A 22809-nucleotide genomic window follows, 5' to 3' on the forward strand; every position below is an offset into this window, starting at 1 on the left:
TTTATCTGTTTGACGACAAATTGGTCCAAAAGTGGGCTCGAGCATACCACACTATACGACACTATACTCAATAACTCCTTAAGATCTATTTCTAGTGGGCACTAAGCATCAACACTTGGTGTTACTGCATGCTAATTAGTCAATTTTCTTGACGCCGTCCCCTGTGGTCGGGCGGGGGTGGTTCTGCCCCCCCCCCCCCCCCCCCCCCCCGTTGTCTGCTCGGTGGCGGTTGCGTCTTGGCCGCTCCCTGGGCCCCCTGTGGGGTGCGGTGTTGGGGTGCTTCCCCTGGTGCCCGGGGCGGTGCCGTCCCGGCGCGGTCCGCTGCTCCGTGCCCGGCGGCGCGGTTCGGGGTGGGTGGGCCTCCGGTGTGCCCCGTGGTTCCCTCTCCCCTCCCCCTTCCTCCCCCCCGTCGCCTCTCCCTCCTCGCCTCCTCCCGCCCATCCTCCTCTGCCTCCCGGTCCCTTTTCCCTTGTCGCCCTCCCTCCTCCTCTCCCCCCCCGCCTCCTGCCCTGCAGCCGCCCTTTCGCCTTCTTGTCGTCTTCTCCCCGCTTCCCCCGCCCCCCCCCCCCCCTTCCCTGTCTGCCCTGCGGCCCCTCCCCCTCCCTCTCCCTGGGCCTGGGGCTCCCTCCCCGGCCCGGGCGTCGGGCTCCGGGGGCCGGGCGAGGGTTTGGGGCCTGCCCCGCTCCGGTATAACTCCTGGTGCCCCGGGCGGGCCCCGGTGGCTGGTGGGCTGTCCGGTAGCCCTGCTGCGCTGGCTGCCCGCCCATTGTGGTGCCGGGTGGATGAGGTGGGGGGCGGCGGGGGGTGGGGGTGCTGGGGGGCGGGCGTGCCACCTACACCCGCCGGGTTGGGTGAGGCCCCGCTGGTCGCTCCTCTTACTCACTTCACTAGCTTGCACTATACACTTTGTAAATATACACATAGGGCACACAACACATTTCTTGGTGGGGTGGGGAAGGGTGGAAACACCGTCTTCACCCTTCAACTCCCCTCCAATTTTAATGCACCTCACGTCCAAGGGGAGGGGTGAGTTGGGGCGGGGAGCCATCAGAGGGGATGGACTGCAGTGCCTGGCAGCGCTGTGGTCCCCCCCATTTGTGTCCCTGCCCCACCACTTTGTCCCTCCATTCCCTTTTTTAATGCACCACACATATACATATTCATTTTTTGGGGGGGGATACGGGTGTGTCGGAGTAGGGGAAATTTTTTCCCTCTGCTCCGACTCACCTGCTCCCAATTTTAATGCACCACACGCACACACTTGTATATACACTGGGTGGGGCCACATTCACGGTGTAAGGGTAGAGCTCGCCAGTCGGCGAGCTGGCGGACTCAGTAACAGGGTTAGGTGTCACTTGTACTCTGGCGTGACGACCGGGGCCTCTCCCCACCGGGCTCGGTGTTCTGGTGTCCCGCCTTCTCCCCTGGTGCTTCCTCCTCTGCTTCCCCCCTCCCGCCGCGGTGCAAATCTCGCGCGGCTGGAGGTGGGGTGGGCACATCTTCCCTCTCTGCGCTGCTGCCCGGTGCCGGTTTCCGGGGGGGGGGGTGGGGGGTTCTCGCGGGGGGCCGGGTTCGCGGGGGGGGGGTGGCGGCCGTCGGGGGGGGGGGCGGCTTGTTTGGGGGGGGGGTGGAGGTATGGGTGGGTGGGGGGTTGGGTGCTGGGGGTCGGGGTGTGTTCGGGGGTTTGGGGGTCGGGGGTGGTGGGGCCTGGGTCGTGGTGGATGGCGGGTTTGGGTGGGGTGCGGGGGGGTCGTGGGGGGGTGGGGGCTGGGGACCGGTGGGGCGCTGTGGGGGCCCGCTGGGCCTCGTTCTGCGGCCTTGGGCTCGGGGGTGTGGGCCGGGGCTGGGGCGGGGGTGTTCCGGGTGTCTGGGTCGGCTCGCTGACCGGTGTCCGCTCGGGTGGCTTGGGGGTGGCCTTGGTGCTGCCGCGGCCTGGGGATTCCGGGGGGGGGTGCTCGCTTTGCTGGACCGCGGTTGACGGCTTCTCTCTTTGGTGGTGGTCCTTATGCATGCCAGATCCGTCGCACCAGCATCTACTGAAACTCAACAGAAGTACCCTCTCCCTCCCACAGCCCCTTGAATCAGTTGGTGCTGGTGTCTGTGGTTCTCACTTTTCTTTATCTATCCTTCCCTCCTTCCTCTCTTTAGTTTTTCCTCTGGTCACTTGAGATCTTAATTTATTAGAAGTATGAGGTTTCTGGGGTTGGCATAAGACTCCGGTTTTGTAACCACGCAGGAGGGGTCTTGTTGGTGCTGGACTTCACTTTGATGGATTGGATGTACTGGCTTCTATTGATCTCACTCTGCCTTATCGATCCTTCCCTCCTTCCTCTCTTTAGTTTTTCCTCTGGGCTCTTGAGATCTCGCTAAATTTGCTGGAATTTAGAGGCTTCCGGGGTTGGCGTAAGACTTTGATTTTGTAATCATGGGGAAGGCAGGAAGTGTTTGGTCGGTGCTGGATGTCACTTTGATTTACCTTTCTTTTCTCTTTATTTCTTTTTTTTTCTGACCTTTTCTCTGGTCTCCTGACCATTTAAATCTCACGACTCTGGCAAGATTCTGAAGTACCTGGTTAAGGCGAAGGGTAATGGGATATTTATAAGGTTTTAGGTGAATGAATGAGTATAAATTTATACGTATTTGCACGCACGCACACGCACGCACGCAAACGCACGCAAACGCACACACGCAAACGCACGCACGCACGCAAACGCACGCACGCAAACGCACGCACACATACACACACACACAAAAAAAAAAAAAAAAAAAAAAAAAAAAGGAAAAGAGCAATGATGACAAGACGTTGAATCGGTAAGACTACCGAATGAACAATTCTGAGCTCTTCAAAAAAAAAAAAAAAAAAAAAAAAAAAAAAAAAAAAAAAAAAAAAAAAAAAAAAAAAATTGGTCCAAAATTTCGTTAAGGCCGCCTAACTTGAATACATTGATTACTCCGCGACATTTTCACATTATTTCGTGTTTATGTAGTTTATGGCATACGGTTGTATTACGACTGGGATAAGCGCTAAATGGCCATTTCATTGGTAAAAACGTGATTACATGATCTAATCATGCATAGAAGTTAGGCCATAGCTACTCGCCAACTACGGCAACTATACTAGGTCAAAATATGTACGAATGTCCAAAAGTCGCTTTTTTAGCATCATGATTGGTTCTTCGCATTGTCTGTTTGGTCAGGTTTGCCCTGCCTCATGACAAACATTCACATGTTTCAAAGCCACTGGCTGCGAAGAAAAGTTTTCACCCCACCACAACCTCCAATTAAAACTACAAATATCCTTTCAGGAAAGTGAGCTGAAATCTTTTTTCAGTTACTTAAATTAGAACCTAGCTTAAAAGTTAGTAGGGCGTAGTGTCCTTTTAAGCTGCACAGTTGGGCCAGTGCGCTACCTAGTAGCCCAAAAAAGCATATAGCATGTAACAGAAAAACTGAAGTATAATGGGGATAAGGAATGGTGCCACTGTCTTCAGTGCGAAAAAAATATCTAGAAGATATTTATGTTATTCTTGTTCTTGTTTATTTTTTGGTGCAGACCAGTGCAATGGCTTTTACAGCCCCTTTTCCAGAACTATAGCCTCTCTCCTTACCTGCAGCAGAGACTCTGTCTTCCCCAGAACCTTATCAGTCTCAGAGAGGTGCTCTTCTAACTCGATTCCATGCTTCTCCTGGCTCTGCAGCTCTGCTTTCACGGCATCAAGGGACTCCTCTGGCCCTCTGTTTTTGGCTTCCATTTGACTTTCTCGTTGAATCTCTTGCTCAAGCTGAGCCGAGCGCACCGAGAACTCGTGGAGCCGCCTTCCGCAGTCATCCAGTTTCGCATGGAGGTCCCCGAGCTTCCTCCTCATTCCGCGCTCCCGCTCCGTCTCAGCTTGAAACTCCTCCTGCCAGTACTGCTCGTGTGCGAGCTCGGCCTGGTTCATCCGCATCGTTTGCTCCAGTGTGTCCAACTCCTCTTGGTAGTGAGCATCCGAGACGGGGGAAGGAGACGGAGATGGGTAGCGGCGCTCCCAAGTATCTGACTCCCTTTCTAGGCTTTCCAGTTGTGCTTCAATGGTCCTTAGTCTCTCTTGTTGCTGAAGAACCGCCCTAAAGACCTCCTCCTTGGAAGGACCTATTGGTGGCGAGGGAGATGGAGCATGCGGGGATGCAGGAATGGGAGAAGAGGAAGGCGAGGCTCTCTGGTCCGGGGAGTCCCGAGGAGACCTCTGAAACTGCTTGGCTCTGGGAGAAGTTGATGGGCCCAGGTTGAATGTGAGAGCCTTCTTGGGTTGGCTGCGTTTTAACAGGTCTGGCTCGGTATACTTGGGCAGGGGTAAAGGGCTAAGTTTATCTTGTTTTGAGCCAGGTCCGTCACTGCTGCTCGGGCCAGTGCGACGCAGGAAGAACTGAACCTCATTGCCGTGTTGGCCTAACTTGGCCAGAGACTCAAGAGGCCTTTCTGTGGCCAGCAACTGTCGCTCTGTATCCCGCAGACGTTGGATTAGAACATAGCGGCCTGTTTGACCTGGAAACAAAGAAAACATTATTTTCACTCATAAGAAACAAGAAATGTTTGCAGCAAATTCACATTAAGCACTTCTGTTTGTTCAAAGTCAGTGGACTTCGACTCACTTCACTGTGTGCGGAATATTAAGTGAACACATTACCGTACATCAAAAACATTATGATACCTCTAAATAATAGCCTCTGAGAATACAAAAAAAATGCACGACTTTCCCAACATGTAAAGATGCTCAAATAAACGGAAGTTTCCACAAGGACCTTGAAATTAGGACAAACTCTCCCTTATGGCTCAGCAAGCAGCTCATTCATGGAAGGAAGAGAGTGCTAAATCTGGTCTTATGTTGTTTAATGCTTCTGCAGCGTATGGCTTGAATAAAGACAGAGGATATATGGGCAGGCTCAAATCCAAAAGGACTTCATGACAATCCAGTCGAGCTCTTGACTTTGTGCAAAGCTGCAACTTTAGGATTAAACATTATGCTCTTTCTTTTGCCCGCATTATTTTTTTGTTTTAAATCCAGCCATGTTTCCATAAAGCACTGCACAGTAGTTCTGTTGGTTTCACTACAGTACAGTTTCCATTGTGGGCAGTGAAAGTGGGATCATCACTTCATTATTAGAGGGATATCACAGAAATTAGAAAGGAGTCAAGAGTAAAATAATAATAATAATTATAATAATAATAATAATAATAATAATAAGCATTCAAAGGGTCTAAAAGTAGGATGGCATGCCATCTACAAACTTCACTTCTGATTGGAAATGATTGCAATCAAGTAGAATTAATTGATCGATTGTGTATGTGATTATTGTTTCATCATGAGGATAAGCGGTTCAGATAACGGATGGAGGGAGGGTGGGATGGCGGGTGGATGGATGATTATGAATTTGGCAAATTAGAGTGGTAGACCAACATGAGATAACAAGCAATCATGGAAATTTTGTTGAATCATGTCATTTCCAAAGATGTTTTTATATTTTACAGTGGTCAATTATTTTTACTTTATTTATTTTTTCAAACAATAAAGGTTTTATGATGGAGGCAGTTTGACCATAGAGGGTGAATATTATTATTATTATTATTATTATTATTAAAAAGAAAAAAGAAAACCAAGACATAAAAACAAAATCCAAATCGCGGGGTGTAGGGTATGACACAATGAGCTTAAAAACAAACAAAAATCTTTCGATTTTCTTGGGGTCGTGGGGGAAAAAAAAAAAAAAAAAAAGTAGAATCACTGATTCATAGGGCATATCATACATAATGTAACTCAATATGCTTCACATCCTGCAATTGAAAGCAGTTACAGCGTTAAAGAGATTAAAAACAAAGTAACGAAATAAACAATAAAGCCTAACAGCGCAAGAACAACATTCTCGAAAACATGATTTTAGAAATACTATGAAAATCATAGGTAGGGGAAAATAGCATAGTTTTTAAACTGGAATTTAAAAATTTAATTTAAAATGTATTTAAAATGTAATAAAAAATATTTACACTTTATTGGTATGCTTTGAATCATATTATTATTATTATTATTATTATTAACTCTGAAAATAAAGGATAGCAACTGCGTTGTTGGACTTTGTGTATGTTGTGTTCCTCTTATTCCATTATCCTTATCATATGTAGATAACAAGTATGTGTTGACCATCAACAGTGTTTAAGTACCATCCTAAAGCATACCACAGCTGTTGTAGCTGGAACGGAAGGGGCCAAAAAGTGGTTCAGTACTGCTTGGTTATTCATTTAAAGGTAGAGCTTGGTGAAACTGATTTTAAACGAGTCAAATCAGTGACACTATTATGTCAAGAGCTGTGGATACTCACCTATTGCCTGGGCCAGAGCGATGACCACATCCTGACAGGATGTCTCTTCTGATAGTCCGCATACCACCCGCACCACTCCGTCCACCCACACTTTAAGCTCCATTTGTGACTGACTGGAGCAGGATGATTGATAAGATGATCTTCCAAATGGATCTCTACAGTTCGGGTTGCTTCAGCTCAGCATTGCATGGCCCCAAATCTGTATGGGATGGATCACAAAAGTCACACAGGCGTTGACAGTTGTTGCCATTTTGTGTCTATTTTACACACATGTTGTTGACATATACAATTCACATTCTACTTCATACGATTACTAATTGATACTGACGTCAAGAGGAAACTATACAGACAGACCCATGACCACACCAAAAACAAAGCAAACCAGCAGCAATCCGAGTGGTTTGTTAAGAGCTAAGGCACGATCTTTTGGACCTAGGAGCACATATGCCAATCTGTAACCCAATTAAACGCTCTGCTACCCTCCTTCAAAGCCGTTATGATAGCTTACTGCCAAAGGGAACGGACAGGAAAAGTGGAGCAACTCATGCTTGTATGCATCTGGTGTACGGTATTTGTGCAGGTGAACGAAACATCCAGAAAAAGGCGCTTGCGCGTTTTTGTGTGCGTCCTCTTAATTTGATCCCACTCAGTAGGACCAGAAGTGACTTGAACGGGTAATCAACACACCATCTCCAGGCAGCAGGTTTGAGACTCGAAATTAATATCATTATGTTGACTCCTGCCTCTGTCAGTTTGTACGTTTACAGCCAAGCTTCAAAACAAGGTAATAAAATACTGCAACGCTCATAAAAAGTGACAAGCCTCGGGCAATGAAGGATTATCTACAAAAGTTGGCACAATAAAAGAAACCATGTAGTTTAGGTGGGTAAAACCACACTCAGACAGATGGTGTTCGCTTTCCGTCTGACTTTCTAATTCTCAGTGGGAGGTGTTTAAACTCTAGGCCCCCCATCCCCAAACCCAAACACACACACGCACCTTATCTTGGACTTCTTTCAGTGCCTGGCCGTGCTCTGTTGGCTGCCAATAAGGAGCTGTCTCCAAGGAATGCACTGACTTCATCAACCGGCCGGAAGAATTCCTTTCTTTAACAAAACACTTACCCTGCCCAGCCCACTCCCGTGACCTCACCACCCTGTACTGCCATTACGTCCCCACTTGTTTAGATGGCAAACACACTGATATGGCAACAACATCATATGCTTGAGCCCAACATGACATCACACACAAGGTCTGACATCACTGCTACAAGACTGGATCTGCCGGCTCTTTTGGCAAATATTACTGATCATGTGTGGTATAAATCGTAGTATGAAGTCGGCTAAAGAATCTGGCCAAACAAAACAAAACAAACAAACAAAAAAACGGCTATGAAATGGGAGTGTTTAACAAAACTAACCGGCACTGCTGTGATGTCAATATTTCTCTTCAGAAGGCAGTGTTGCAATACATAATTAAACCTGACTGGTTGAGTCACAGAGTGAGTAGTCAGACAATCATCTACTTTGGCAGAGAGGATTTTTTTTTTTTTTTTTTTTTTTAATCTGATAAACAGGAAGCAACATTTCAAATCTTGGAGCTATCAACAGTGGAATGACACTTTGCAGGCCACGTCACGGGAAAGTGCCTCACCTGAACTTGGTTCAAAGCACTTCCACAGCCACAGATGACTTGTCAAAAGTGAGGTCCAAACAGAGGATGAACTCTACCCTGCCCTGGTAAATTAAGTTTTAGATTTTAACCTTTTTATGACCTATAGTTATACCAGTTTTCTATGTACCAGAACAAGTTAAAAGGGAACACAAGTATGCCACGCTCCTGTTATTTAGATCCAATCAGTCATTGTTTGTGAAATATGATAAACTGCACTAACAAGAATCAAACAGACCTGTGAGTTTCAAGTTCTCATTCTCGCTGGCAACAACACTGAGAACCTGATGCTGTTCCGGAGTCTAATGTCTGCTGCCATTGGTAGTGTGCAGGTTCACATTGCTGATTTTCTTTTACAGTAGCTAGTGTAGGATCAACTCCAACATATCTCCTCTTTGACAGTTACCCCGAGATTGACCAGTCCGGGACCTTTCACGCAAAATGGCCATTTGCAACAGGCAACACAATTCATTTTTGCCACACATTTACACAACAGAGAAGTGAAAAGCTTCAGCTTTTCAAAAATGGAGGAAGTACATATACAAGAATATGTCACATTCATTCATGAATGGCGGAACCAGGGCAGTTGCCATTCAAAATGTACTTGATAGTGATTCTCCTCTGCAGGCTGCAAATTTTTACTGGTACCTTTTCTGTGACAAACAGTGACACAATATAATTCAACCCATAACATAGCATAAAAAAAATGCTTGTATTATAAGACCAGGAGCAAAAGCACATAGTAGTGGACTGGTATGAAAATAGCAGTGTTTTCAGTTGCCATTGCTGCTTGTTTCGCTTGTTACAATTTACAAAAACTACCATAGTCCCAAACCAGGCCATGATTCTGAATATGGAAATAATACCGCAAAAGCGTCACAAAAAAAATGACTGCAAAGCTCACTGTGTGATATCTTGAGTAAAACATGCACGCACCCTTCCAACAAAACCTCATCAACATCAGGAATTCATAATTTTATCCACATGACATTACTGTACCGTGCTCTGTGAAATAGTGTACAATAAAATAAAATAAAATAAAATAAAATAAAATAATCTCCTCCGCCACTATACATACTGGCCCAACCCACCAAAACAATCCAACACTCGGTTTCACTTGAAACTAGTCCTCCTCACACGTCGCATGTTTACTCAGAGAAAGGAATGAAGAAAATGTTCTCACTAGGCTAATCAGCAACCTTAAACAATCTAAACCATCTTTGCAATAAAAACTAGTTGAGGACACTGCTGAATGTATGATGAAAGGCAAGGAAAGAAAAAGTGAGAATGGAACACAGACAATGAGCAAATGAACCAGGCAGTTGGGGAGATACATGTGAAAAATAGATAAAGGAAGAGCGGCTAAGAAAACAGCTATGATTGGAGCCATGTGTCTGCCATTCTCTCCCCTCTCATCAGCCATCTAGCAAAACTGCCTTGCGTCTTTTATCACCCCGTCTGCGCCTCTTTTTTTCTGTCTCTCTTCAAAAACAGTCTGCCGGCTCCTTGGTGAATTCCACTGAAGTCACACGGGGCCAAGCCACCACTCACATCCCTGCATATACACAGGGCATGTTTCAGCCCATCTGCGTGCCACTCTGAGTGCAGAACAATGCTATGAGGTTATATAAATCACATTTTTTGTCTTCTTTTAATGAAACTTCAGCCAATTCAGTTCTATAATGGCGAATGAATCCACACACAAAGGCACTTGATTAATTTGAACATATGCTGTAGTGTACACTGTAGAAATTAACATTTTTTTAGCTCCCATTTTCCACAAGATAAACTCAAAGATCTAAGACTTGTTCTATGTACACAAAAGGTCAATTTCCCTCAAATACTATGCACAGATCTGTTTTTCAAATCACACTGCAAAAAGCAACTAAGATTTTTTTTTCTGGGCTCTAAAACAGTAATCACTCCTGTCTTTAAGTTGGGGGGGACAATACAAGTATTTAGTCTAATTTCATGTAATTTCTTTGCTGTGAAATGCGGGAAAGCCACTTTTCACTAACCTGGCAAGAGCCAGACTGATCATATGAATCACTCAAGAAGTTCTCCACAATATCAATCTGGGATCCCTCCAATGTGATCTGCTCAAGAAAGGCGGGACATTCAGTACAATACTTTAAGCTGACTGGCCAATGCGGCAACTTGTGCATGTCTAGCAAACTTTTGTTTTGATCAATCATGACAACAGATGAAAATCTCCTCTTCGTTTTCGTCAGGGGTAAAGAAAAACAAAAAACATGAACATCTTTATCAGCTAAAAGTGCACAACGCTCATCTTGCTTTTCTACAAGGTAACAGGAGTTAGCTGAGAACGGAATTAATTGCAGCGTTAGGTTTATTTGCTTCCCACGGCTTCTTGTGCTTCTTGTTTTTGTCACAGCTACATATCCCTTCTCCAAACACAATTTGGCTTTGTGATTGGCCCGAATCACCAGTGGTTTGGATCGGTGAAAATCAGCAGTCAACTATAAATATTAAATTAATACCTCTCCTACATTGTCAGATTACATTGAACATCATCTTGTTTGATACATTACTTGAAGTGGACCCAGTGCAAGTGTGAATAATAATTCGGCAGGTGAGTGTTTGTACTGTATTTTATCAAAAGTTTATAAAACAACTTGGTTTTTTGTAGTCATGAAAAAAACAGTCAACCATGCTAAAACGTATTAGAGACGAGAGCTATGGAGGTGCAATGGTCACAGGTTTGGTTATGCTTGCAATCACATGCAAGCAGAAAAGCCATTAATGAGGGTGCTCCAGCACGCAGTGCTATCGCTGCAGCAACAGGAGGCCAAGAAACAATGCCGTGTGTGCATCACACTCGGCATCTGAGCCTAACCACAGATGGGTACTCATTCATACAACACAAAGCAGCTGTATCAGCACACGCATACACCCTGCACTTGCATTTGGTCAAAATCCCTACGAGTAAGGGCAGAGCACGGAAGACCAATGTTAGCCCAGGCTTGTTAAAGAGTACGTAGTAGGTTCGACATTGTTGCTTGATGACAATGAACAGTGGTGGGAGAACCTCTGTGTCGCTCTGCTCGAGGTTGGCACAGACAACACTCAAAGACCTTTTGACACTGGCACAGAGCAGCCCTCTCATCAGAACTGCAGACACCCTATTGTTGTTGTGGTTTCACTCTAAGCAGGCAGTTGCCTCTTTTGTGGCCTCTGGTATCACTGGGTCGTTCGTGTGCAGTGCCAATTATTGCGGCCATTCTGCTGCGTCCACATGTTATGACTGATAAAACTAATAAAGTGCTTGCTTTTGTGTTCCCTGACGCCCGATTTGCATTCTTTATTCTGCCCCTCCTTCTTTGTCATCCAAAGTTTCAGCCTGCTGGGAGAACACAGTTGCTGTGTTCAATACCCGTGAGACCAAAAACAAACAGTTTAAGTCCACAACATGCCCGTCGTCAAGAGCAGCAGTAATTATCATCCACAAGACCATTTTGGTTAAGACATTTCATTGGGGGAATGAGTCATACATGTTCTTTCTTATACATATCAACAAATAGGCTACTTAGTTATTAATGCCTGCTACAGAGTATAATTTTAAAGCACATCTTTTGCCTCTGTATCCATGGGAAGAGACAACCTGGATGAATGAAGTTTTTATTTTTATTTATTATTATTATTTATTCAGAGCCCAAAGGGAAAAATTCCCTCTATACACCTTAAAGACCAAGCCTTTTTCAGCATTTTCACATTCACAATTTAACCAAATGCATTTTCATTAGCCAGCTCTGTTTTTCTCTCAGCATTTAGGGCAGTATTAAAGCAGGAGGAACCCCGTAGATCACACCAATAATTTATACTTTATGAATGAATGACATTGTCGTCTTCCTCTGCTCTCTACAGCTTAATGGCGCTAAACGAAGAAAACGGTTCTGTACCTCCTCGGTCCAACCTCATTTTCTGATAATGTCATCTTCCTCGTAACTGTTACTATACTACTGTGATCTTGGCGCAAATCCATTACAACGTATGGTGAATCAGGCGCAAATTTGCTCCCAGCTGTCAGAATTTGTGGGTGTGTTTGCGCCGGTATCTGATTAGAGCAATATCCTTAGTGAATAGGTGGGCACCTGGGCGCAGACTGCGGGTGCAGTTGTGGAGCATTATTTAGCACTCTTAGCTGACGCAGCACATTCTTAGTGAATCTATCCCTCAGTGTTCATCGATGAACAGGAGATAATCAGAAAACATTTTATGAAAACACTGGCAGGTACAGTCAATAATTCTGTCATAATGCAGCTGTATTCCAGATTTGTGATGGTTTGATAAGTTCAATAGCACAATTGTTCCACAAACACAAATCAATAACAGGATTGGATCAGAAGTGCATTGATTCAGAAAACCAAATCAGGGAGCTGAAGGTCCGCATTACACATTTTCTCAATAAATGACTTCTAAAGTGTATGACAGTGACAAATGGTGGGGAAATAAGAGCTGGATAGTATAGTTGAGCAGGGATGTGCCACCAAAACACAGGGGGTACAACTATAAAAGTGGTTTTGAAAAGAGTACTGGGTCACAAGGGTTTTTGTTTGTGTTTTATGAGGCTATGCAATTTGCATACAAACAATCGTACACACACACACACTAAAAGTTGTATATTTTAAGATGATCTAATCCTTCTTAGAATCGAGGTTTGGCTTTCCTAAAATACCAATTATCAGCTCACTTTTGAGACATGATAAATAATGCATTTTTCTCACAGCGTATTCATTGGGAAAATATTTCTTTTAAAAATGTGCTTATGACCTACAAATGCTTTGAAAATGTCCCCAGTTTGCCTGAGCTTCTCTAACAATACAGAAATTGACTTAAAATAAGGGAATCAAAAACAGCACTAATAAGCTTTAGTCGTCATAGCTGCATCGAGGCTCAGTATCCAGCACTGCAGTCTTTAACCTGCACACTATAATGATTGGCTTGACCGAGTGTGAAATCTCAATCAGAGTGGATTAGTGCTTCATTCTAATACTTTTTGCAGTAAAATCAAGGACATATACATTAATGGAAAATACCATTTTAAAGTACTGTGATGTAGCAAACTAGCAAAGTCGTATTCTAATTTTAAAAAGCATGATCGTAGATGACCACAATGTATGAAGCAAGTTAAGCTTATTTGTATGGCTTTTAATCACAAAAGCGTCTCAAAGGGCTTCAAAAGCCCACAGCTGACAATGATGAGAGACATCCCCTGAACCAAATCCTCAACTGGGCAAAGTGGGGGGAAAAACTTGCAAAACCCATTCAAGACACCTTGACAAGGGACCATAGAGAGGGCTCCCACTTCCAAGATGCTCAGGCTGCAATGACACACAGGAAACATTTAACACATAGCATGGTGCGCTACAATGTTAGCTAAAATAGCATGAGAGTCCATTTAGTGAGTTAAAACGCTGCCGGTAGACGCCTTTGGGGACGTGGTTCTTTCTCAGGGCCTGGCCCAGTCAGTCGCGGCAGAATTCTCTATAGCAACGTCTCCAGGTAGGACCACTACCTGTAGACGTTCAGATCTTGTCCTGGTTGGTCAGTGGCAATGCAAAACTCAAACCGCAAAAGCAACAGATTCAGTCATCGCCACCCAGCCCCCCTCACCAAGCAGGAGGGGAGGGGGAAAGAAGAGGTAGAAACAACAGTAAAATAGGCATACAAAATGTACGAGTATAAAAATAAGTATTAAGTTAAGGATTTAACATTTATACTGGGGGTGCAGCTCTAATTTCCACATGGAATTTAAAAAGAAAGCTTCAGAATCTACAGACTTCTTTTAGCTCTCTGCAGATTCTCCTAAAGCTTAGCATGTTGTGATAAAGGTTTCAGTTGGAACAAACGGTAAGTGTCATTAAGTGGGCGAGGTAGGAAATAGCTAAGCCAAATAATATTTAGCCGTCACCTAGATGGCATCACCAACAACTTGTACTATATTTTGCAGTGAGTCGTGACTATAGGTGCAGCAAGTGGGCAATCCTGTTGGGATCTGTCTGAAGAGGCTCGCCACGATTAGAAAACCACTTAGTGCTAATGCTAACCGGACTTGTAAGTCGGCTACAACCTACCCTATCCAGTGTGTCCACCTCATCTGCGGTAACCAAATACTTCTGCTCTATTTGACGGACACATCCTTCACACAGTGAAAGCCACTTGAGAAGAAGGGTGGGGTGCAAGTGGCACACGAGTCCATACTTACGCTTATTTGGTTGGAGGTTCAGGAGCGGAGGAGGTCGGAAAGTCAAGCAGTCCCAGATCCTTGCCGTTGTCCAAGAAATAGTGTGGCCAAAGTTAGTAACTAAACCTCAAAATTGATGCTTCTCTGCTTCCAAAATGTAAAAACAGTCTCCAAAAAAGTAAAAGTATAGCATAGCATGTGGGTAGAGACCAGAAAAAGCAGTAAAGTTGGTCTCTCTGTTGAGCACAGCACAGCGTGGCTGTATATTTACCAGTTGTTCAACAAAATAGATTTCAATAAGGTCAGCTCAATGAAATTAGCTAACAGGGATTAACTTGGATGCTGTGGTTAAGTGGTCAGCTCGCAACACTGAGGTTGTAGGTTCGATCCCACGCCATTATGAACATTTTCAAAATATCCTTGAGCATGATACTGAATCCCAGTTGCTCCTGATGCTGTGTCATAAGTAGGTGAATGTGTAATCAAATGTAAAGCGCTTTGATGGAAAAACACTATATAATTGAAGTACCATTTACCATAACTATATAACAATTGTCATTTGAATGGCACTGATATCCATAAAAAAACAAACTCACGTTTCCAGGCCAGTGTTATAATAAGCATAATAATTCCCTGAGTTCTTGCAACATAGCAAAAGTCTGCGATATTGGAGCTACTTTCCTCAACATATCCTGATGGCATATTGTTGTTCTTTAGACTACGAACCAGTTGAGAATGATACAATTAACAACACCTCTGCTACTCCAACCACAACATACTCAATTATGCGTCAATTAGATGATAATACAATTCATCGCTTAGCAATTCCACATAATCAACCAAAGTAATCAATAGATTAATATGCCCATCCCTAGTTACAAACACGTTACTATGAATCCATTGCATCCCCCTGGCGGGATAGCGCTAAGCTAATTCACTGCCACAAATTGTGAGGTGTATCAACCAGATACAGGAAATCACAGCGCGTGTAATTGATGATTGAGGTGAGTTTGTGGTTGACATCGATTATCTAAAGTAGAGCTAGACACGGTCATTGAGAGTCTGTCTATCACCTGTCACTGACAGTCTCAGCGAAGTCAAACTGTGGAAAACACCTCTGAGCAGTGTCAGTCACCATAAATCATCACCAGCGATTTTTACAAAGATGGTAAAACTGGCCTGAGCAGGAAGCTAAAGACACAGTGCAATGGAGGATTTCATTGTTGACTTTCTGTTCTATTAGAGGATCATAAGGGGACTCCCCAGAACAAATAGTTTATACAGTTGTCACTTCAATAACGCTGCATAATTCATCTGACCAAAAGACTTACTCATACCTGGCTCGTCAGTTGGGTATTTGCATGAGCTGGGAAACCAAGCAGAGCAGAGAATATCCGAGACAGGGACTTTGTTTGTGCTGACTCATTGGTACTCACACACACACACACATGCAGAGCTAGCAGCAAATGGTGAGAATGATAACGGCAGATTGCACAGGCCTCCACAGAGGGCTGGGCTCAGGATGAGATGGGTTGGCCAGCCGCAGGCTTAGCCCTCCAAGCGCAGGAGTTCATGTTGTCGGATGAGCCGATGAGAAAGTTCTCAGACTGCTGATGGGCACCCATGTGTAATTATACACCACCGATTTGAGTCAGCAATGCTTGCCAGGGAACGAAGACACTGGTCCTTTCCCAATCAAGCTCAATACACACAAACTGACATACATATAGTAAGTGTACCAAACTTGAAATTACACACAGTTGTCATCAATGCTCCATTGAGGAAAAATGACTTGTGTGAGGTCATTGGTAACTGTAAAATTCAGATTTTTTTTTTTCATTATTTTTTTTTTGCAAGTGAACAAGTGTGTGTACCACTCATTTCCTGTATGCGTGCTTGCATCTGCCACAGGGGATTCACGTCTGCCAACAGCGTCCAGTGTCACAGGTTGGAAGCTTAAACTCATTAGTAATTTAAACATTCCTCCACGTCTTCTCATATAAATTATTCACCACTGTTTTTTTCATTTAACTTCTGTCTTCACTCTTATAAAAAAATCTTTTAAAACAAATTTTGAATATTGTTCAAAAAAAATGTTTTCGCATGTTAAAAAAGGAATAATTTCATAACCAATGCCTTTTGTGTGTGGGGGTTTGTGTGGGTGTGTGTGTGTGTGTGTGTTTGGGGGGGAGGGGTAGTGAATTTCACAGTAAATTTAAATTTGTTAGACATCTCAGTTTATGGGTTACGCAATATCTTTTAAAGATTGTAAGGGAAGCCCAGGCTCAGGAAATGTCAAGTTTGACCATGAAATACAGAATTTCTCTTTGTCCGGTTGTTTTCCATGGTTGTTAGACCTTAATCAGTGTCCGGTTCGTTAGAATATGAAACATGCTTGGTTTTCAATTGGGTAACAAGACAGATGATCCCTACATGCTTTTTAAAAGAACATTTCAGACACTTAGCATCAAATGGAGAGTAGACCTGACAGTGCCTTAATTAAATTAATGGAATAGATTTCTTTACACATACATACATACATACATACATACATACATACATACATACATATATATATATATATATATATATATATATATATATATATATATATATATATATATATATATATATATATATATTAGGGGTGTTAAAAAAAATCGATTCGGCGATATATCGCGATACTACATCGCGCGATTCTCGAATCGATTCAATAATCGGCAGAATCGATTTTTTTTTTTTTTTTTTTTTTTTTTTTTTTTTTTTTTAAGGATTCACACCTTGAGCATGGAAGAATGTTATATGAACGGCACATTAAGCCTTAATATTTTTATTTTAATGCTGTTCAAACATGAAACAGATTACAACCTCTATAAGACTGAAATTTCAGATAAATAAATAATACATTTTCATATAAATCTTACACTCTACAAGCTTACTGATTAGTATTTTCTAAATATGAATGAAAAAAAATCGCAACAATCGACTTATAAATTCGTATCGGGATTAATCGGTATCGAATCGAATCGTGACCTGTGAATCGTGATACGAATCGAATCGTCAGGTACTAGGCAATTCACACCCCTAATATATATATATATATATATATATATATATATATATATATATATATATATATATATATATATATATATATATATATATATATATATATATATATATATATATATATAGTTTTGTGGTGTGATGGTATGTTTTTATTATCAGCTAATTTTGATTATGGGGAGAATTCCACATAACTTGTTACACATTAATGTAACGGTCTGTTCAGAGGACTTTCAAAACAAGCCGTCCATCAGCTTCAGCTTATTCAGAACGCAGCTGCAAGAGTCTTGACAAAACAGGAAATACCACCACGTAGCACTCGTTCTAAAATCTTTACACTGGCTACCTGTTAGTCAGGGAATTGACTTTAAAATCTCTTTGCTGGTTTATACATCTATTTCTGGATGAACAACCACTTACATCTTTAACATGCCTGTGCCATATGATCTATCAAGATCTCCGGGACTGGTCCTCTAGCCATCCCAGGACAAATTAAAAATGGTGAAGCAACCTTTTGCTACTATGCAGTAACAACCTGAAATCATCTCCCTGAGAATGTTAGATAGCCTTCACACTGACCACCTATGAATACACAAATGTACAAATAAATGTACCTTGCCTTGCCTAAAGTAACAAAATTGGCTAAATTCTTCATGTCAAATAAACATGTTTTAAAGAGCACTCTGCATTCCGATCAATCTCAGGTTCAGTATTGGGGCAGGTATCACCCTAAGACAGCAAATGCATATTATGTGTGCTAACATTCTGCTTCACTGCCAAATAAGTGATTTAATCAAAAGAAATGTGACCTATCTGCTGATTCAATGGTTTTCAAGATGAAAGCAAAAATTCGACTGCCTTCTTGCCACTCCACCCGAGGGATTTTTAAAAAAACCTTCATGGCAAGAGAAACTCCAGTCACTGCTGGATTTGACTAGATTGAACTTATTTCAACACCTGAAACAAACTTCACAAAAAAAAACAACAACAAAAACAAAAAGACAGGTGCTCAAGTCTAAAATGTTACTCCATGGCTAAGGAAGGTCTGTTGTGTAGAATATCTCGTCCATGTAATATTTACCTTGGGCGTTCCAACACACTTGGCCCTTGGAGCGACATATCAGGTAAACACAGTTATGAAGTAACAAACAGATCTTCAGGCCATGTGTATTAAAGGCAGGGCTGGTTTGTCACTTTCTGATCGAAATTGTGATTTGAAAAAAAAAAAAAAACTGTCCCAGCTGCTCAAAAACTGGGGAGGGAACACTAGTAGGCGTTAAGCTAACTTGCCTGGTACGTTTCTATGCACACCAGCTACGTGCTGCAGTTACTAGCGAGATCCGCAGCGTGGATCCTCTCCTCTAAGTAAATAATCCTTGCCTCTGTGGCGGCGAATAAAATAGACTTACAACAATGTGATCACAAACGGTGTACGAGGAGTACCGAAGCATGCATGCAACACACCAAGCAAGAAGAGTGAACAAGAGAATATGGAGAAGCCAAAGCGAAATGTGGAGTAACGAGAGAGCAGAATAAGTGCCTCGGTGTACAGCACACTTTTCACAGACGAGCAACCAGCTATGAACAGAAAAATACATTATAATAAGTTTATAGAGATAAAATAATAAAACAGCGAGCTCCACAGTAAGCTCAACACTCGAAAAGCGGAAAATAAACTGGTTATCACTTACGTCAGCCATGACAAGGTAACCTCACAAGCCAGATTGATAATTGTTATTCACTTAAGGGACTTCACTCGGCAGATCCGTTCAGGAAAGGAGGGACTTGCTTACAATACTTCGAGCTGACTGGACGATACAGCATCTTTGCACGTTTATTTTGACCAATCAAGGGAACAGATGAAAATGTCGTCCTACCTTCTCGTTTTACGAGGAAGGGGAAAGCACAAACATCTTTACCAAATAAAAATGCACAAAGCGTCTCTCGCCCATTCAAATTCAACAAGGAACCGGTGAGTAAATCTGCGAGAACAGAATTAATTGCAGCGTCCATTCGTCTGTTTGGTTTGACTGTTCTCCCCCCCACCGCCATCGGCGCTTCTTGGTTTCGTGCCGCCCTAAACATCGCCTGATTGGTCCAACCTAAAAAAGGTCAGCTGCAATCGTATTAGTGCGAAAGGTATCAGATGTATTCTCCGGAGTTTGTGAACTCACAAATACCGCGAGAATTCAGCTTGCTGGCAAGTTTAATGACAAGACGCTTATATGGTCAAAATCATATTAGTACATTAAATATTTAGAATATAAGCATTTGTTTGTATTATTTTGCACTATAAAGTGATGCCGTTTTTAGGTCTACACAACGATAGGTCTCAAAATTGCTATTTTTGTACTTTTAATCAACTTAGCTTTTCAAAGAGACTTTTTTTTCTAAAATCAATTATTTTTCGTTTTCATTTTGTTTAGGTTTTTGTGTTTGCCTTTGGCCATAAATGGTCAGAAGGCCATCTTCCTTTCACCAATCTGGTTGGATATGCTAGTTAGATTACAGTTGCAAGCACAAAAACTGTTTAATATATTTTAGTGTGACGGCTAAATATTGAGTGAGCTTTAAAACATTTAGTGAAAAATATGTTGGAAATCACATATAATGTGGGACATCATCCCGCTCTCTGAAATGTTTCATCCATTTAAATTCAAAGAAACCAATGGGTGTCGTGTGCAGGGTGCGGATCACAAGCGGCTAGGTTGGGCCCAAATTTATAGTTTGTATAGCTCGGTGAGGACATGTCATACACAAGTGGAATCAGTGCCCTTTCATTACTCTAAGAAGGCAGAGTTTTGAGCCTGCCAATGCTGTGTGAGTTGGAAGTTTTGCGTCTGCATGCATGTTTGTGTGTGCAAGCGAGCATGTCAAGAGAAAGCGGAGAACAAGCCAATGGCGATTTATATGTTATTAACAATATTTTAGAGGTCAAGATAGAAAATTATCCATTAAAAACACAACAGAACCTGAGTCTAGTTTTCCATCACATGGAAAATACATACGCACACAAAAAATGGAACTCAAAATGTTTCAATTACTTGTAGAAACAAGTTAGACTGCTCCTCTACGTCTATGTTAAAAGTGACCACAAAATTTTGTGAAATGGGGGACAAATCTGTCAAGTGCACCTGCTTGGCCCTTTGTCCACTTGGTTGATTTAGTACTTCCAAGTCCCAAGGCAGCCCACCGCAGCCACCCACCCCACCCCCACTCTACGGGGCTCTTGGCTGAGGCACCCTGTTATTTACTGCCAAGAGAATTCTGTGTGCACAAAGTCAAAACAGCATGGCTGGTTGAGCAAGGGAGCAACCTGCTGCTGCTCACTCTTAAGCTACGTGGTAATCCCAAGGGAAGGGGACGGGGGTTATAGAAGTTTACTACACTACAATCACATTGGACAGGGAAGCAAATAGACTCAGACACCCATAACCCCTTCAACCATAAGTTGTCTCTCCTGTTGAGGAATTACAAGGGTAGATATGTGGCCATGGGTTTCGTGACATGACAGACAAAGAACCATGAACCCATTAAGACAGCCACAAGTTGCCTGTGACAGGCCATGGCAGCATTCTCAAAAGCTGAACTTTACGGTCGGCTGGAATGACTTGGGAACATGACCTTAGGTGGACAAAGCTCTGAAAGTTCATCCTGAGAATCATGGACACATTACAACCATGAAGCAGCATATGTTGGTTCAATGGAAAGGGGTGTAGAGAAGGGAACTCAAACAACCCTGGCTTATCCTATTAACTTTGCTCATCAAGTCCATTTGTCAAGTGTTTTTCTACAGAACTTTCCTTTTGTTTCAGTGCGTTGATGGCTGTGTGTCAGGTAGAGTTGGGCATCGAGTCTCAACAATCGACTGGAACCCGGACTAAAATTCACCGGAATCCTCGGAATCATTCACATGGAAAAAAAATTCTGTTCTATATTTAAATGCCTTATCCGCCAACATGACAAACTCACTGAACACCAGCAAAGAAGACCCTAATTGCACTGACAAATCTATTAGAGGTTTTGTTCCTGATTAGTTTTATATTTTGTGTTACCAAGCTAGGAGAGGGGACGGCACGGCGGCTGAGTGGTTAGCACATCGGCCTCTCAGTTCTGAGGACTCGGGTTCAATTCCAGGCTCCGGCCTTCCTGGGTGGAACCTACATGCTCTCCCCATGCCTGCGTGGGTCCTCTCCGGGCACTCCGGTCTCCTCCCACATTCCAAAGACATGCATGGCAGGTTAATTGGGCGCTCCCAATTGTCCCTAGGTGTGCTTGTGAGTGTGGATGGTTGTTCGTTTCCATGTGCCCTGCGATTAGCTGGCAACTAGCTCAGGGTGTACCCCGCCAGCTGAGATGGGCTCCAGCACCCCCCGCGACCCTTGTGAGGAATAAGCGGTCAAAGAAAATGGATGGATGGATGGATGGATGGATGGATGGAAGCTAGGGAGCAGTTGGTTAATTTACAACTGTTCCTCATTTGCTCTGTTATTTAATAAACAATTCACGAGATTTATATCTGTCTATTCCCCCCCATTGAAAAAGGCAGATTGGAGCATCCCTACTGAAAACTACAGGTACAACGATTAATCGACAACTAATTGATAATCAAATTAATCAATAGATATTTTGATAATCAATTAACCGTTTACAGGCATTGTTCAAATTGAAATTGTCCGAACCTTCAGAATTTCAACCTAAAGATTAAATATGATCAGATCTAATAAAACATTTGCAAACATCTGCTTTTACTTTGGAAAACAATCAACAATTTTGTCACTTTTCTGACATTGCGGTGCAAACCAGGAAGTTAAACATAATTCATGTTACATTAATGAATTTTCTTCACTGTAAATTTGTCTTAATATTGTGTTTTTGAAAAAAAAAAAAAAAGAGAAATTTAAAAAAGTTTTTAAAAATCTGATTCATCCAGTAATCAAACTAATCAACAGATTAATCAAATAAAAAATAATCCTGAGGAGCAGCCTAACTGAGATCGTAGAAATGAGAGATGAGAACAAACTACTTCCTCTCTTCTCCTGCCTTGAACCTAGAATAGAAACTAGCAAGTAATATCGGCAAATGATACAGGCTGTGTCAAATTTTCAATTCAGTCTATGTTGTGGGTCACGAGAAATGGATGTCGTAGTTTGGACACCTCTGATTTCAACCATGTATTTTGACCATAAAGGAATCAGAATCAAGAATCGTTTGGAACCAGGATCAAAACAAGGAACTATAATCGGAGTTGTTCAAATTTAAATGACGCCCAACCCTAGTGTCAAGCAGGTAGAGTGAGACACATTTTGTTAGAAGCATGTTGCATAGTGGTGCAGCAGTGCTCCGATCGATCGGACGATTTCCATGGAAAAGTCCATATGAACAGTATTGGACGATCTCAGTCCTGGCTGAAGTATTTCAATCGGCAGCAAAAAACCCTAGTTGAAAACTCCTAGTGTTGTGCGTTCACTACATATATGACGCTAAGGAATGGGTTTTTCCAACAATAATGT

General features: G+C 42.8%; 1 protein-coding gene across 7 annotated transcripts in view; it reads right to left on the reverse strand.

The window, feature by feature from the left end:
• Positions 1-22809, reverse strand: part of rassf7a (Ras association domain family member 7a) — a 42652-nt gene that overhangs the window by 7232 nt on the left and 12611 nt on the right. For all 7 annotated transcript variants that reach the window (XM_077515981.1, XM_077515977.1, XM_077515980.1 and 4 more), the window contains 2 exons: positions 6355-6553; positions 3609-4525 (listed from right to left, as the gene is read on the reverse strand). In XM_077515981.1, the coding sequence (XP_077372107.1) occupies positions 3609-4525; positions 6355-6457 (1020 nt within the window). In that variant the 5' untranslated portion in view covers positions 6458-6553. The remainder of the gene's footprint in view (positions 1-3608; positions 4526-6354; positions 6554-22809) is intronic.

The sequence above is a fragment of the Festucalex cinctus genome, chromosome 3 (assembly GCF_051991245.1).
Source record: "Festucalex cinctus isolate MCC-2025b chromosome 3, RoL_Fcin_1.0, whole genome shotgun sequence".
NCBI classification, from domain to species: domain Eukaryota; kingdom Metazoa; phylum Chordata; class Actinopteri; order Syngnathiformes; family Syngnathidae; genus Festucalex; species Festucalex cinctus.